The 13,373-nt window shown below is 41.3% G+C and overlaps 1 protein-coding gene across 4 annotated transcripts in view; it reads left to right on the top strand.

Annotated features, from left to right (window-relative positions):
• Positions 1-13,373, top strand: part of rai14 (retinoic acid induced 14) — a 33,287-nt gene that overhangs the window by 6,138 nt on the left and 13,776 nt on the right. For all 4 annotated transcript variants that reach the window (XM_047329492.1, XM_047329490.1, XM_035608123.2 and 1 more), the window contains exon 3: positions 12,852-12,982. In XM_047329492.1, the coding sequence (XP_047185448.1) occupies positions 12,852-12,982 (131 nt within the window). The remainder of the gene's footprint in view (positions 1-12,851; positions 12,983-13,373) is intronic.

The raw sequence follows: 13,373 nt of genomic DNA, 5'->3' as shown, positions 1-13,373 counted from the left end.
CCCAACAGAACAAGCTATATTCATTTAAATATTGTATTTACAAACCAAACAAGCAAAATTTAGATTTTTGGTTTGAACTTCAGGATCATCCACAGGAAGTAGGGGCAGCTAGCTATCATATAAGATGAAAAACAAGTGTAAAAATGAGCCCCGGTAGCACCTGGGGAGATGAGGAGATGAAATATTTTGTTACAATTTGTTACAGACAAAACAATAAAAAGTCTACAAAATGCATAAAAACACTATAGATTATAACTTATCTTCTGAGAGGATGAGAGAGGGAGGGTGTGAGAGGATGACACCAAAACACCCTCAGTTTTAGAATGTTTTCATTCAATTAAAGTTGGTAAATATGTCATCAAATGTGAAATATTGTGTAAACACAAGCATTAGTGCTTTACCCTGAAGTACAGTAAAACTTTGATTGTGACAATCAATTTGTCACAATCAATTTTTAATATGAACAAATATTCAGCTCATGCTCATTTTGCTTCACAGCCCTTAATAGTCTACTGTATTACCTAACACGCAGTAAAGCAACGCAGACAACATTCTGTGATAAAGAAAAACATGACCGCTTTTTTTCCTGGAGGGTGTGTTGAAACAGACTGAGTCTTAGAACATTCATGTGTAATTACAGAAATCTTAAATAAATCTTGTAGAGTGTGTGTGTGTGTGTGTGTGTGTGTGTGTGTGTGTGTGTGTGTGTGTGTGTGTGTGTGTGTGTGTGTGTGTGTGTGTGTGTGTGTGTGTGTGTGTGTGTGTGTGTGTGTGTGTGTGTGTGTGTGTGTGTGTGTGTGTGTGTGTGTGTGTGTGTGTGTGTGTGTGTGTGTGTGTGTGTGTGTGTGTGTGTGTCAGTCAACCCTTTGAGACCACATTAACAAGTCAGTCCCTGCTGTTCGAGCAGAGCTGCTCTAAATGACTTAATTTGCTTAGACTTATTATCTTTACTCTCAGCCCGTTACTACCATCCCCCAAGCACATTAGTGGCTGCGCTGCATGTGCACAGACACACACACACACACACTCACACACATACCCAGTCTTTGTCTGTTATTATCTCTGTTTTCTATTGTTGACAGCGGTTCTAGTATCAAACCCTCACCCAGCCCTTCATACTGTCACACTACTAAACCCGCTCCCTCAGCTGCTAGACTAAGCAGGATTACTGTAGGCTTTCACACACACACACACACACACACACACACACACACACACACACACACACACACACACACACACACACACATGCTCCCCCCTTATCATCCACTCTGTGTCTAATTGATGTGTGGATTATGCCGTCTCCTCTCACTCCACACAGCTGTTTCGTGGCTGCCGTTCATCCAGGCTACATGACACTGGAGACTAGACTGTGCCTTTACTGTTTACTGCATCTCTGACACCTATAGGATCTGAATTTGGCTGTGTAAATATTGGAGGAACAGAGTCCACCTTATCAAGAGCTATGAAATGTGTCTCCAGGGAAAATCTCGCACTGATCTAAGACAAATGCCTTGAGCTTTGGTTTACTTTAACCCGTAATATTTCCTTGGCTTCTTAGTACGTCAGGGAAAATTTAGCCATTAGAGAAAAATGTTACACCCTACCTTTTCCATAAAAGTTGAAACATAGCATTGGCACAATATAAAGATCATTATATAGTAACCTAATAACGTAGCAGTCCTTCAATTATAGGTTTCAGCCCGAAGTATCTCCACTTGACTCTGTTTTAGTTGGCCCAGGCTGACTTGGTTTGGCATGGAACGGTTTCTCCTGGCTGGGTGTAGTGAACGGGTATTAATACTGCGAGTGGCAGTAAAACCTCAGGGCCCAGCATTAATCTGGTAGAAGGATGTGGAGGAAGGGTGTGTGTGTGTGTGTGTGTGTGTGTGTGTGTGTGTGTGTGTGTGTGTGTGTGTGTGTGTGTGTGTGTGTGTGTGTGTGTGTGTGTGTGTGTGTGTGTGTGTGTGTGTGTGTGTGTGTGTGTGTGTGTGTGTGTGTGTGTGTGTGTGTGTGTGTGTGTGTGTGTGTGTGCGCGCGTGTTGTCCCTAGTCAGCAGGAGATAGTTCAGGAGTCAAAGGGATAACGAAGGCTCAATTCAGATTGTGAATTCAGATTGTATTTCGCTCCAGCAGAGAGTAAATGCAATTCAGTGACAACGCCAATGTAAAACAGGCACAAGTAAAAATGAAGGTGACAGGGATTCACAACACTCATCAGTTTGATTCAGTCACTAGTGAGCCACCAACCAATCACATGCAAGTCGAGCCGCTGCTTTCCACAGTCACCCCATGGCATGTAGAGAAATAGAGCTGAAACAAACTGATTAATTGATTAGTCGACTGACAGAAAATTACTATTACTAAAAACTATTTTGACAGTTGATATACTGTCACTTTTAAAGCAAAATTCGCAAACATTGTCCTGTTCCACCTTCTCATATGTGAAGCTTTGCTGCCTTTCATTGTTTCATAACATTTACAATTGAACATCTGTGGATTCCGGGCTGTTGGTCGGACAAAACAAGTTTGAAAATGTCACTTTGAGCTTCAAGAAATTGAGCATAAAAAAAGCATTTTACACATTTTCTGACATTTCGATGAAGGGTAGACTAATTAAAAAAATCAAGAACACAAAAAGGTACATGATTAGAATTACCACTGTGTTGCAGGCAGTGGAGGCAGAGCGCTGCAGCACACTGCCCTCCTGTTGCTCACTGACGTAGCTAGTACAGCACTTATTAAAACACTAAAGTATGGTCGCATACCTGTTTTTAACAGCAGTATACGATGCAACACTGGCTAGATATTATTTCATAATCTTATGATGAATAGTCTACATGCTAACAGTAGCATGTAGTGTCGTCTGCATATTGTATGTCCAGTAGGTTAGCTGTTGACTGTGTCACCGTGTTCTCAACCCTTTAGTTTCACCGTTGATCTGGACCACATGGCCTTCTCCTTAATCTTAATCAGAACAGACTTTGAAATAGTTTAAATTAATCCATGTCAGGGCAAAGGAAAAAATGGCTCGGAGTCTGTGTAAACATGGGTCCAATTAAAGCAGGAACTGCCTGTGGGATCTCTTCCTTCGTTATCGCCTGTGTACATGAACTGCAGGAAACCTGCCCGTCAGCAAACACAGAACACTGAGCACCGCAGAGGCAGGAGAGTACGATCCTTGTGCCTGTGCATGTGTTTGCATGCTCATTTATGTGTGGGTGTGCGTTTGTGCATGGGCTTGTTTGTTGTCTGCTGTGGGTGTGAGGACACAGGTGATGATGCAAGGTGCCTGTCTGCTGCTGTGTGTTCATGTTCGTGCATTTGTGTTTTGTGAGAAGTTTTTAATAGTAATAATAATAATATATTTAATTTTTAAAGCACTTTTCATGAACCCAAAGCGCTCATGAAAAGCGCTTAGTTATCAATGTGGGGCAAGGCCCACTAGACGGAATCATCTGTTGACATGATCAGGCCTCAAGTAGACGAAGAGAGACACAGACGAAGGAGTAATGACGAAACTGGGGCAGGATAAAGGAAGAGATGATTAAAAGGAGAAGATAAAGGAGGAGAGATTGGGGATGATGGGAAGAAAGTGACCCAGAGAGAAACCCTGTTTGAGTAAGCCGGGCAGGAGCGGGCTCCCCGCCCCCAGCTTGGTTCAGCAGGGTTGTTTGGTTTGGCCTGCTCTGAACAACTGGAACAATATTCACGCTAGGAGATGGATAGAGGGAGGGTTAGACTCAGTTCACCTGAAAAAACTATGAGAACTTAACTCCATGAGAAACTCTTGGCGTTGCTCTGCTTGATTTGCTGCTTGCTTCCGAGAACTGTTTTCAACCGTGAAAGTTTGTCACACGTGTTTTTATTGCTGTCCAATGATTTAAGTGATGGAAGTGACAGACGGGTTTATGGATACACCCCTAAAGTCGAGGAGCCGGACTGACACTGTTTACTTTTTTCACGTTTGTAGCACAAAATTGTGTCCTAGGAGCTCGACACAATGTTCAATGACTCTGTTGGAGTTATGATTTGGCTCTGTACTAACTATTTGTACACTAGCTAATGTCTGTGTGCATCTGTCTGTGTGTGTGAGCCTTTTTGACCCACCTGCACTGTCCCAACTGAAGTGATTCGGTGAATTTTCGCCTTACTCCACTGACTTTATGACCAGCCCTCGAGCGTAATGGGGCTGGTCGCTTTCCAAGTCCAACAGTATTTATTTATAGGGCAGGAAAGGCTATTTGTGTCAGGAGGAAGTGCTGCAAGTTTTTTTAAACTTCTTGCACCCGTGCTGGACTTCTGCGTCAATCATTTATCTTTACAATGGACAATAGGAACATTTTCAATGAAAAGAAGATAATGTATATTTCAAGAGTCACAGCAGCATATCTGAAAACACAATCTCTCAGATGTAGCTGGTGTTCACAGCATCTTTGAGTGAGCACACGTGCACAATGGCTTTTCTTTTCCTCGAGTCATGGTGGCCTCGTAGTGTTCCTGCAATGACAGTTGTATACCAGAGGAGCACTGAAGAGAGAGGTAATCGGGGGGTCAAAGGGAAATGTTTTGAGTAGACGTGGAATAATGTGAGTTTTCAAGGGCCCATACTGAAGTGAAGTGAGGGTAAAGGAAGACTGATGGAGCTCATGATGACAACTTTGTTTTCCCCTTTGTAAAAATGTCAAGCGTCAAAGCCACGTCGACAGTGGAAATGCTGAGAAGTTGAGACTCGTCATTTCTTTAATTTTAACAGTTAAAAATTATACTGCACTGCGGATAAACAGCTTTGGGGCAAATAATAGAGATAGAGCAGTAGATGAAAATTTGGCTTTCATACTTGATATTATCAAACAAAATTAAATCTTAAATTTCTTATTTGAGAATAGCGATTTATTTACAAAAATAATGCATTTTCCAAAACATGAACACAATATTGGTGGCATGCTTTGTTACATTTTTGATGGAGTTGAGTGGAAATTTTTATTACATTATCTGGAAATTATTATAACATTATTGGCCTCATCTACACACGAACAATCAACCACACAACCAGGTTAATACAAAATGATCATCAGTTTTAATAAACACATAGTGGAAGGGTAAAAATGGCTTAAATAAATTCTTCATGGTTCTTTATTGGTTCATCGTGATTGATCAGTTGCATGCACTACACCATTGGCTTATGTTTCTGAATTTATTGACTGAACCAATTTTCCTTCAGTTTTCTGAGTAAAATCCATCTAGTAAGGACATTGTGGTCTTCAGTAAAATGTTAATTGAAAACAAAGTTAACAAATGAGGGGGGAAAAATCATGTAATTTTTTTTACATTATGTAAACCAGATTGAGCACTATTGTGAAATGCATCGCAACATCTTTCATTATGTGAGCAACCATCTGGTCTTTGTTTAGCAGTTCTGTCTATTAACTCTCTTATTCTGGGTTTCGGTTTCAGAGTCTAGTAAACTGTTGTGTGTGTGTGTGTGTGTGTGTGTGTGCGTGCTCCGGAGGGCAGTAAGCGGTTTCAGCTGTGGCCCCAGAGAAAGGATGTATTGTTTGAGGACATCTGAGCATCTGCTTTGTTGCAGATAAGGGTTTTGAAGTTAACATCCACTGCTGATCAAAAGGCATTGATATTGTAGATAGTATTTCAAACTCTCTTTCCTTCACTCTTTCTCTTTCCTCTTTGTCCTGCACATTGTTCTTCCATCCTCTCCTCCTCTTCCTGTCGGTATACTGCCCTCCCGTGTCTCTCACTCAGAATCTTCTTCGTAACCTGTATGGAGGTCATTCCCCCCCGGAGTTTACTCTGCGTCGTTTGTGAGCCTCTCCTCCCATCTAACCTACTTTTCTTTATGTATTGATTTAGCTTTTATCTCTCATCTCTGCATGTAATAACACAGACAACATCGTTCACACGCTGAAGCAGATTTGTCTTGAACGGTGAATGTTCAGTGAAAATTTGTATTTTCATTTTACTAATCTCGTTGCCCCCCTCCCCTCTATACTTAACATAATCTACCTTGGACTGTTTTATTTCCTTGCCAGGTTCAAGTGTTTTAGCTAGTTAGTCTCTCTGTGTGTGTTATCTTTAGACATAATGCTTCCTCACATCTTTTTCCCTTTTGTTCTGGCAGCTTTTTTTCTTATCCAGCTATAAACAGCAGGACCTCATGGGTTGGTCTGTTTGTCCAACACAGAGTGAGATTTCCTGACAATCACTGCAAAGATCTCCATGAAATTTCTCAGGGATACTTCTCATTCCCAGATTATGATTACCAGTGATTTTGGTGCCGCTGCCAGATCAAATATCCCCTTAAATCAGACTTTAACCCACAACAAGTCATCTGGAAAAGTCTCCGATTTCCATGAAATTTGCCATGGATATGCTTGATAATTTTTCTAATCTTCAGACTTCCTGGGAAAGGATTTGCTTAACCCTCGTTTTTCAAGTTTCGCCTGTGTTCACAAAGTTCACAGTTTTGATCTCCATGTGTCTTTTCTCTTAGTTTTAATTTGGTCTTTTAAGCTTTTATTTTATAAGTAGATTAAAAGCGTTTGCACTGGAGTAAACAGTCAAGACAAACACACCTTTTTTATCTGTAGATCAACAAGGATGTTATTTTATAATTTTTTCTGGAGGGGAATACTACACGTTTTCTAAAATAAATGTTTTTTTTTTAAAACTGTCTGTTATGAGTGACTGAACTCTACAAACACACAGAACGTAATACAGGAATTACTGTTTCCCGACCGTAGTTTATTTTTCCTTCAGGGAACTGAGAGAGTTCAGAGAAACGGCAAGAAGAAGAAAAACACGGAGCAAAAAAATGTTTACGTAAAAACCATTAGATTAACACACTTGATGCACATCTGTTTTCTTTGCAATTTAGCCCAAGACTGAAGGAAAGACTGGATGTTTGAAGTTGTGATTCCATAATTTGTTTTCAAGACTTCACGAATAAATAGAAGTTTAGCACCTGTGAGGCACATGAGGCGAGGAAGGGGCTGAAGGAAAGAGGGAGTAGAGGAGACTTTAAAGCAGTGCACAGGATATACTGTAAGTAGTAAAACTTCGTAAACATATATATATCCCTCCAAGTGTCTTTGTCTCTCAGCGTCTCTCCTTGCTCTCTTGTCCTTGTCCTTGCAGCCAGCCACAGGCCCGGACAAACAGGAAACACTTAGTGTTATCAGAGAACTCTGTGTGTCTTTTTTAAGTGTCAGGCTTAAGACAGAGTGGGAACAAACACTACCGTCCACACCCTGATCCCACTGTAAACACATTTATCGCAGCGCTAGAAGCAGAAAAGAGAGGGAGAACCTGAAGGAGACGCAGCCGGACAGATTGGTGGGCGGACAAGGAAACGAGACAGGAAGCGAGTTGCATTTCACTTCTTGATCTTTATTGGTTAATCATTTCTGGATTAGTGACCCTATGAATTGCAAACCAATGTGGGCTAAGCCTACAACTTTCAGTGCAAGCAGGCTGAGACTTAAGTCATTTAGAGTGCTGTCTGCTGGTTTAACCGTTTTTGGCAAAAAGCAGCAAATCCTCAAAATTCAGGAGGAGGAAACCAAAAAAAATGATTAAAGGAGACATATTATGCTATTTAAGTTTTTCTCTAGTGTGTTATATAGTTTTTTGTGTATCTATAAGGTCTGCAAAGTTAAAAAGTCGAAAGTCGGTGGTAAAGGAGGAGTTCCTCTCCCCGACAGAAAACACTGCTCCTGAAACGCCTCGTCAGTAGGCCTGTCGATACTTCCGTATGATGGTGACATCACCATATTACAGACGCGCATCAAGCATGTCTAGCAGCTAGCCTGGCACGAGAGCGAGAGAACTTCCTACATGAGCTGGAAGCAGTTGACCAATCACAACAGAGTGGAGCCAGCTGGCCAATCAGAGGCCTTAAAGAGACAGGAGCTTAAACCAAGCGTTTCAGACAGAGGCTGAAAAGAGGAGCTGCAGGAATGGACAGTATGAGGAAACTGATGTGTTTACTGAACATTAGAGCAAGTAAACCTTCTTAAGTGATAACCCAAATTAAAAATATGATTCTGAAAATTAGCACAATGTGTCTCCTTTAATAGATTATCAAAATAGTTGCTGATTAATTCAATTTAATTCTGTCGATGTGTTGTGATAAACGCACTCCGCTGATGTTATTGATGTTTTGGAGCTGATGTTGGCGTCATCAAAACTTTTTTTCAGAGTGGAACTGGTTCTTAAACTCTCAAGCTTGTCACTAATTGTCTCCATCTTGTATACTGCATGGCCAACATACTCTGTATGCAGCTGTTTTACATTGCAAACACTCAGGAATGTTTTTTTAACCACGGCCAAAACATTTGTTAAATAATGTCCCATAAAACAAAAAAGTTTAATCCACAGCATGTGTAACTGATTTTAAAATCTTGTTATCCTTGTACAAGTGAACACAACAAATTATTAACTTCAAGGATATGAAGATATCTTCCTAATTGATGTGCTACTAGAGCATGATACTTTTGGCCTGCGCTGACTTTGCACCATTGCTTCCATCATGATAGTTTTCACCAGCCTCCCTGCGATGTCGCTGAGTGTGCGGCCGAAAGTGGAGCAGTGCATTCCGCTCCACTTAAACCTGTCCATTACGATGTAGTCCAACGCCGTCGGTGTCCTGCTGCTCTGTGGTGACGCGCCCGTTGTTTTTTCTTCAGCCTATTAAAATCACAGAGACCATTAGGCAAGATCATGCTATGCAGTACATCAGTGTTTCCCCTGTAATTTTTTTATTAATGCTGGTGGGGGGCATTTGTGTTTGTAGAAGTTCCAAGTCCATTACAGTTTTCCTCTCACATGCAGCTCGTGTTCATGTGACCATAATAGGAGAATTCACTGCAAATTTGTTGATACGTTTCTTGTATGTTAATATGGTGTTTAAAAACCAAACCCCTTCACCTTATCACAGTACGGCTGTTTGTATATATCCCAAACAATTATTGGATTATATTGACTCGTCTTTTATTAAGTCTTTTGAGAGTGACCATTGTGTTGCTTCCGTGTACAAAGAGGAATCCCTGCCTAACACAAGGCGAGTGAAATTAATCATGAAGTCCAGCGGAATGTGTGATTCTATCTGAGTGACCAATGTTGTAAGACTTGTTTCTCTTGTCATACAACACATTTTGTGAAATAATAATACATGACATGGTAATACACAGTGACCGCACATATTTCTGCCTGATAGAGAGAGGGAGGGTTGACTCTACTCTGTAGACATAGTGGAGGTTCAGATGAGGTAAGAGCTCGCGCAGAGTATGTGCATATCCAGACTGAGACTTTTGCCAACGAGGCAGTCAGGGAGACACGGGACAGTGTGGCCGTCCTTCTCTTCTCTTCCCCATTGTACTTCTGTGGCCAGACTGGGAGCAATTAAAACCAGTAATATTTTTCTGTTCTGATATCGGTCTGTCACTTCCAATTAAAAAAAAACTCTCATTGCAGTATATTTTGTATTTAGTACTTGTAAAATACATTAAAAACATGTCAATTCCTTTGGATTTCCAATGTGGAATGGGCGTCGATGCACGATTACATTTTCCAGAGAAGATGCCGGATGTATATTGATCAGAGCAGCCTCAGGGAAGCTGCATAATGAAGTTGACAAGTGACTGGTCAATCACAGGGCTTCACAGTTAACTCACATGGGTAAGTTACTAGAAATGAGAAGATTAATTATTTATAAATTACTGTAAGAATTCGTACATACCAACAACAACATTCCCAGTAAGGAATCAGATGTGAAAGCCACGTTAAAGCCATATTCATATGTAATATGAATATGTAATTAAATGTTGAATAATGTAAACTGTCCTTTCTTGAAGTTGCTTTAACTTTTCTCTCTTTTTTAGGATTTTGGTAAAAGGCAACCGAAGCACAGGGCGCTCCTTCCCGTTTTCTTTCACTTCTATCTATTCCTCTTTCTCTTTTCAGTTCTCCCACCATCTCATAAGCGTACTACCTATTTTTAGCATTCGATTGCCTCAGTGCCCTTCACGCTGATTAAATAACACATGACTGTCTGTATGAAAAATCATGAGACTTTTCATACCAGCACACTGGGAGGCAAATCCGGAGTCTACTGTATGTCCGAGAAAAAACCAACAAGGATTGGACTGTACCGGATATGTCCTCTTTAGCTTCAGCTATCTCCTGCCGTGTGATGTTTCACTGCACTAATCATGGTGTTAGACAGATGCACGTTCTTCAGCCTTCATCCCTCTGCCAACTCAAGTGCTGTGTTGTTCTAATTGTTAAGTAGAACAACACAATGCAAATACATTATACACAACTAAGTTGAGAGACACTTTCATGAATATGTCAACAGGGACACACTGCAAATACAGAAGTGCTGCAATTCGCACATGATACATCAAGAGTTTCTTGACAAACATGCTAGTGTTTAGTAAAAAAGGCACATTTTCCAGGCCGGAGGGGCAGCACTGTATACGAGAACACAATTGTGAGCAAATGTTGCTCCTCCCGACATTTCCTGCAAGCCTCCAAGGACAATTTCTGGAAAATGTCAGTGAGCCCAAGTGAGAATACGGAGATCCACAGCGAACGCACGGGCACGTTGATGGCCGTAAAGCGCTGCTTTCTGCAGCGGAACTATCCTCGTGTCCTGCCCCCCCGCATGTTCTACCCAGATTCCACAGAATGTTCTGGAAATGTCCCTGTTGGCGTGAACGCGCCTGACTCGGACAATCTCCCGCCGCGTTCGTCAAATGTGAAAGTGCAAACTGTGGAAAAATGTCCGGACCTAATTTTCCAAACATCTTTCCGGGGTTCATGTCGGCTGTTGCCAGCTGATTTTCCGGACATCACTGACAAATAGTGGACACTCTCATGAACTGTGGGTGAACTGCTCTCGGATATTTTTGGATACTTGGTCGGACACCTGGTGGACTCTGGTAGTGTCCTGTTATTTCCAGTCTTGTCAGAGAACCTTCTCGTCGTACACCACCTCCTAAATATGATCTCACCTCTCGCTCTAATGCTTTGAAGCCTGGATCACTCACCGCCTCGGATATATTGCGTGTGTGTGGGGGTGTTTATTTACAACTGGATAAGAATACATTTTGCAGACATCCTTGCAAGAAAAGCAAGATCCCTACATCCTCTCTGTCACCTTCGACTTTGTTTAATTTGCAAAACACCAACTAATTGATTTTCATTCCCTCACCGGTCCACATTAACGACTCTGTTGCTCAGGCTGTCATCCTATAGCTGTTACACTGATTTTTTATAGCCCTGCATCTTTCCACCAGCTCTGCAAAATCTATTGCAGCGATTCCATTAGGGTGTTTGTCTCAGTGGCTATTTCCACCACCATGTATAGCTATGTGGTGGTTTGCCACCACAAGTATTTATGGAGCTGGAGAGCTCAGCTCCTTGTCACTCCGTGTAGGTCAGGAGGCTATCGGGGCAAATTTAATACCGTCCTGCATCAGAATATGCACAGGTGGTAGTGTGGAGAGCCGGCTAATGAACGTCAACGTGCCAACACGTCCGGGGTCCATGGGTTCAGTCCCCCTCGGATCCGTGTGCAGTCCTTTTTTTCAGTCTGCCCCTCTCGTAGATGATGTGAGTCAGCTAAACCCTCCCCGAGTCACAACAGTCCTGTAAACTGTGATGGCTCAGTCTGCATAAACTGTAATTATTCACAACTGTAATTATTCCCATCTCAGTGGCTCATGCAGCCACTGTGTTCATTTTTCACTCTATAATAACTTGATTTCTACAGAGTACACATTGTATAGTACACCCCATAACAATGTACACGTTTACTAACAAAAGGCAAAAATGCAAACATTAATCTTTCATTGAATTTATGAATCGGTTTTTGATAATTTTAAAATTTTAAATGAAAAATTATAGTTTTATAGATTTATTGATTTATAGTTAAAAAAAATATATATATATCTAACCCAGCCTTATTCTTTGATATAAGTTCTCTTTTAGGCAACCAGATGGTTGTTTATGGACATGTGTCTTCTTCCCTGGTGGATCCCTCTTTATATGGTTATTGTAGATGTGTTTTCATACAGTTTATTTATTTATTTATTTTAGGGTTGTGTGTTTTAGGCCAGAGGTAGTCGCTGTCACGGCTCGATGTGCTGGATCCTGTGCCATCAGATTGTGAAGAGAGACGGTCTTTGTATGAGATCATGTGTGAAGCTTTTCCAAATAACTGACTTCTCCGTAACTCAGAGCCCTGTCAGGGATACAAATGTGGGGCCATTTGGTTTGTGTGTGTGTCATTGTGTCTGTCCACACTGGATGATGCTTGTGTGTGTGTGTGTGTGTGTGTGTGTGCGTGCGTGCATCCGCATATGGACGCAAATGTCTTGTGTGGGCCACTGTAGAGCCAGGAAAACATTCCCTCCCACTGAGAAACATTACTCAGATTTTGGGCATCTCAGCCATTTTGGCTCCAAAGTAAGATTTGCTAATGTGTCTGTTAATGCCTGTGCTTCATTGTGAGGAATGTTCTCGTTATTGTTAGAAGAGAAAAGGTAAATGGTTGATGCAGCCTACTTTCTTAGAATTAAAAAATATTTACACATACAGTACATCACGGTGATACTTAACGCCATTATCCTAATATCTGTAAATTGTCTTTGTTTACCGCCCTGGGACTTGTTCGGTGTTGGTTATGATGATGACACTTCATTTGAAATTAAATGCTGTCGTCCTCAACTTGTTTCCCAACTGATTACATTTGATATCACCTATTTTGTCTCACCTCACCTCTCTTGTTTTCTTTTTCCCCCATCCCTTCTTCAAAATCCTCCCCGTCAGGTCAACGAGTGGAGCAAAAATGACGAGCGCCTGCTCGCCGCCGTGGAGCACGGCGAGGCGGAGAAGGTGGCGTCACTTCTCACCAAGAAAGGTGCCAGTGCTGTGAAGCTGGACAGCGAGGGCAAATCAGCGTAAGAATTTGTGCTTTTTATCTACAGAATAAAAAATCCCAGTGAATCCAATTTCCCAACAGAGACAATGAAGTGCATCAGAATCCTGACATGTCTGCTGCAAATAAAAAGTAATTAACTGTCAGAGACAAAAGACAGCAGAGGCTTCAGAGATGGAGGGGGGAGGCAGCTTTAATCAGAAAAGGAGAAACTTTGTTTAAGAAATGCTTCGCTGACGAGGATAAAATATACAGATTTTATTTTTGCTACCTGGTTCAGTGATATTTGAGTAAATACAACCTTCAACAAGGTCTGACAAGAACAAAAAAAATGGGAGCATTCATTTTATGGAAATATCTGTGTGTTGGAGATTTTTGTTTCTTTTCCTTTTTATAGTTAAACATTACATATA

This window comes from Scophthalmus maximus, chromosome 20 (assembly GCF_022379125.1).
Source record: "Scophthalmus maximus strain ysfricsl-2021 chromosome 20, ASM2237912v1, whole genome shotgun sequence".
NCBI classification, from domain to species: Eukaryota; Metazoa; Chordata; class Actinopteri; order Pleuronectiformes; family Scophthalmidae; genus Scophthalmus; species Scophthalmus maximus.
This window is presented reverse-complemented; position numbering and strand designations above follow the sequence as displayed.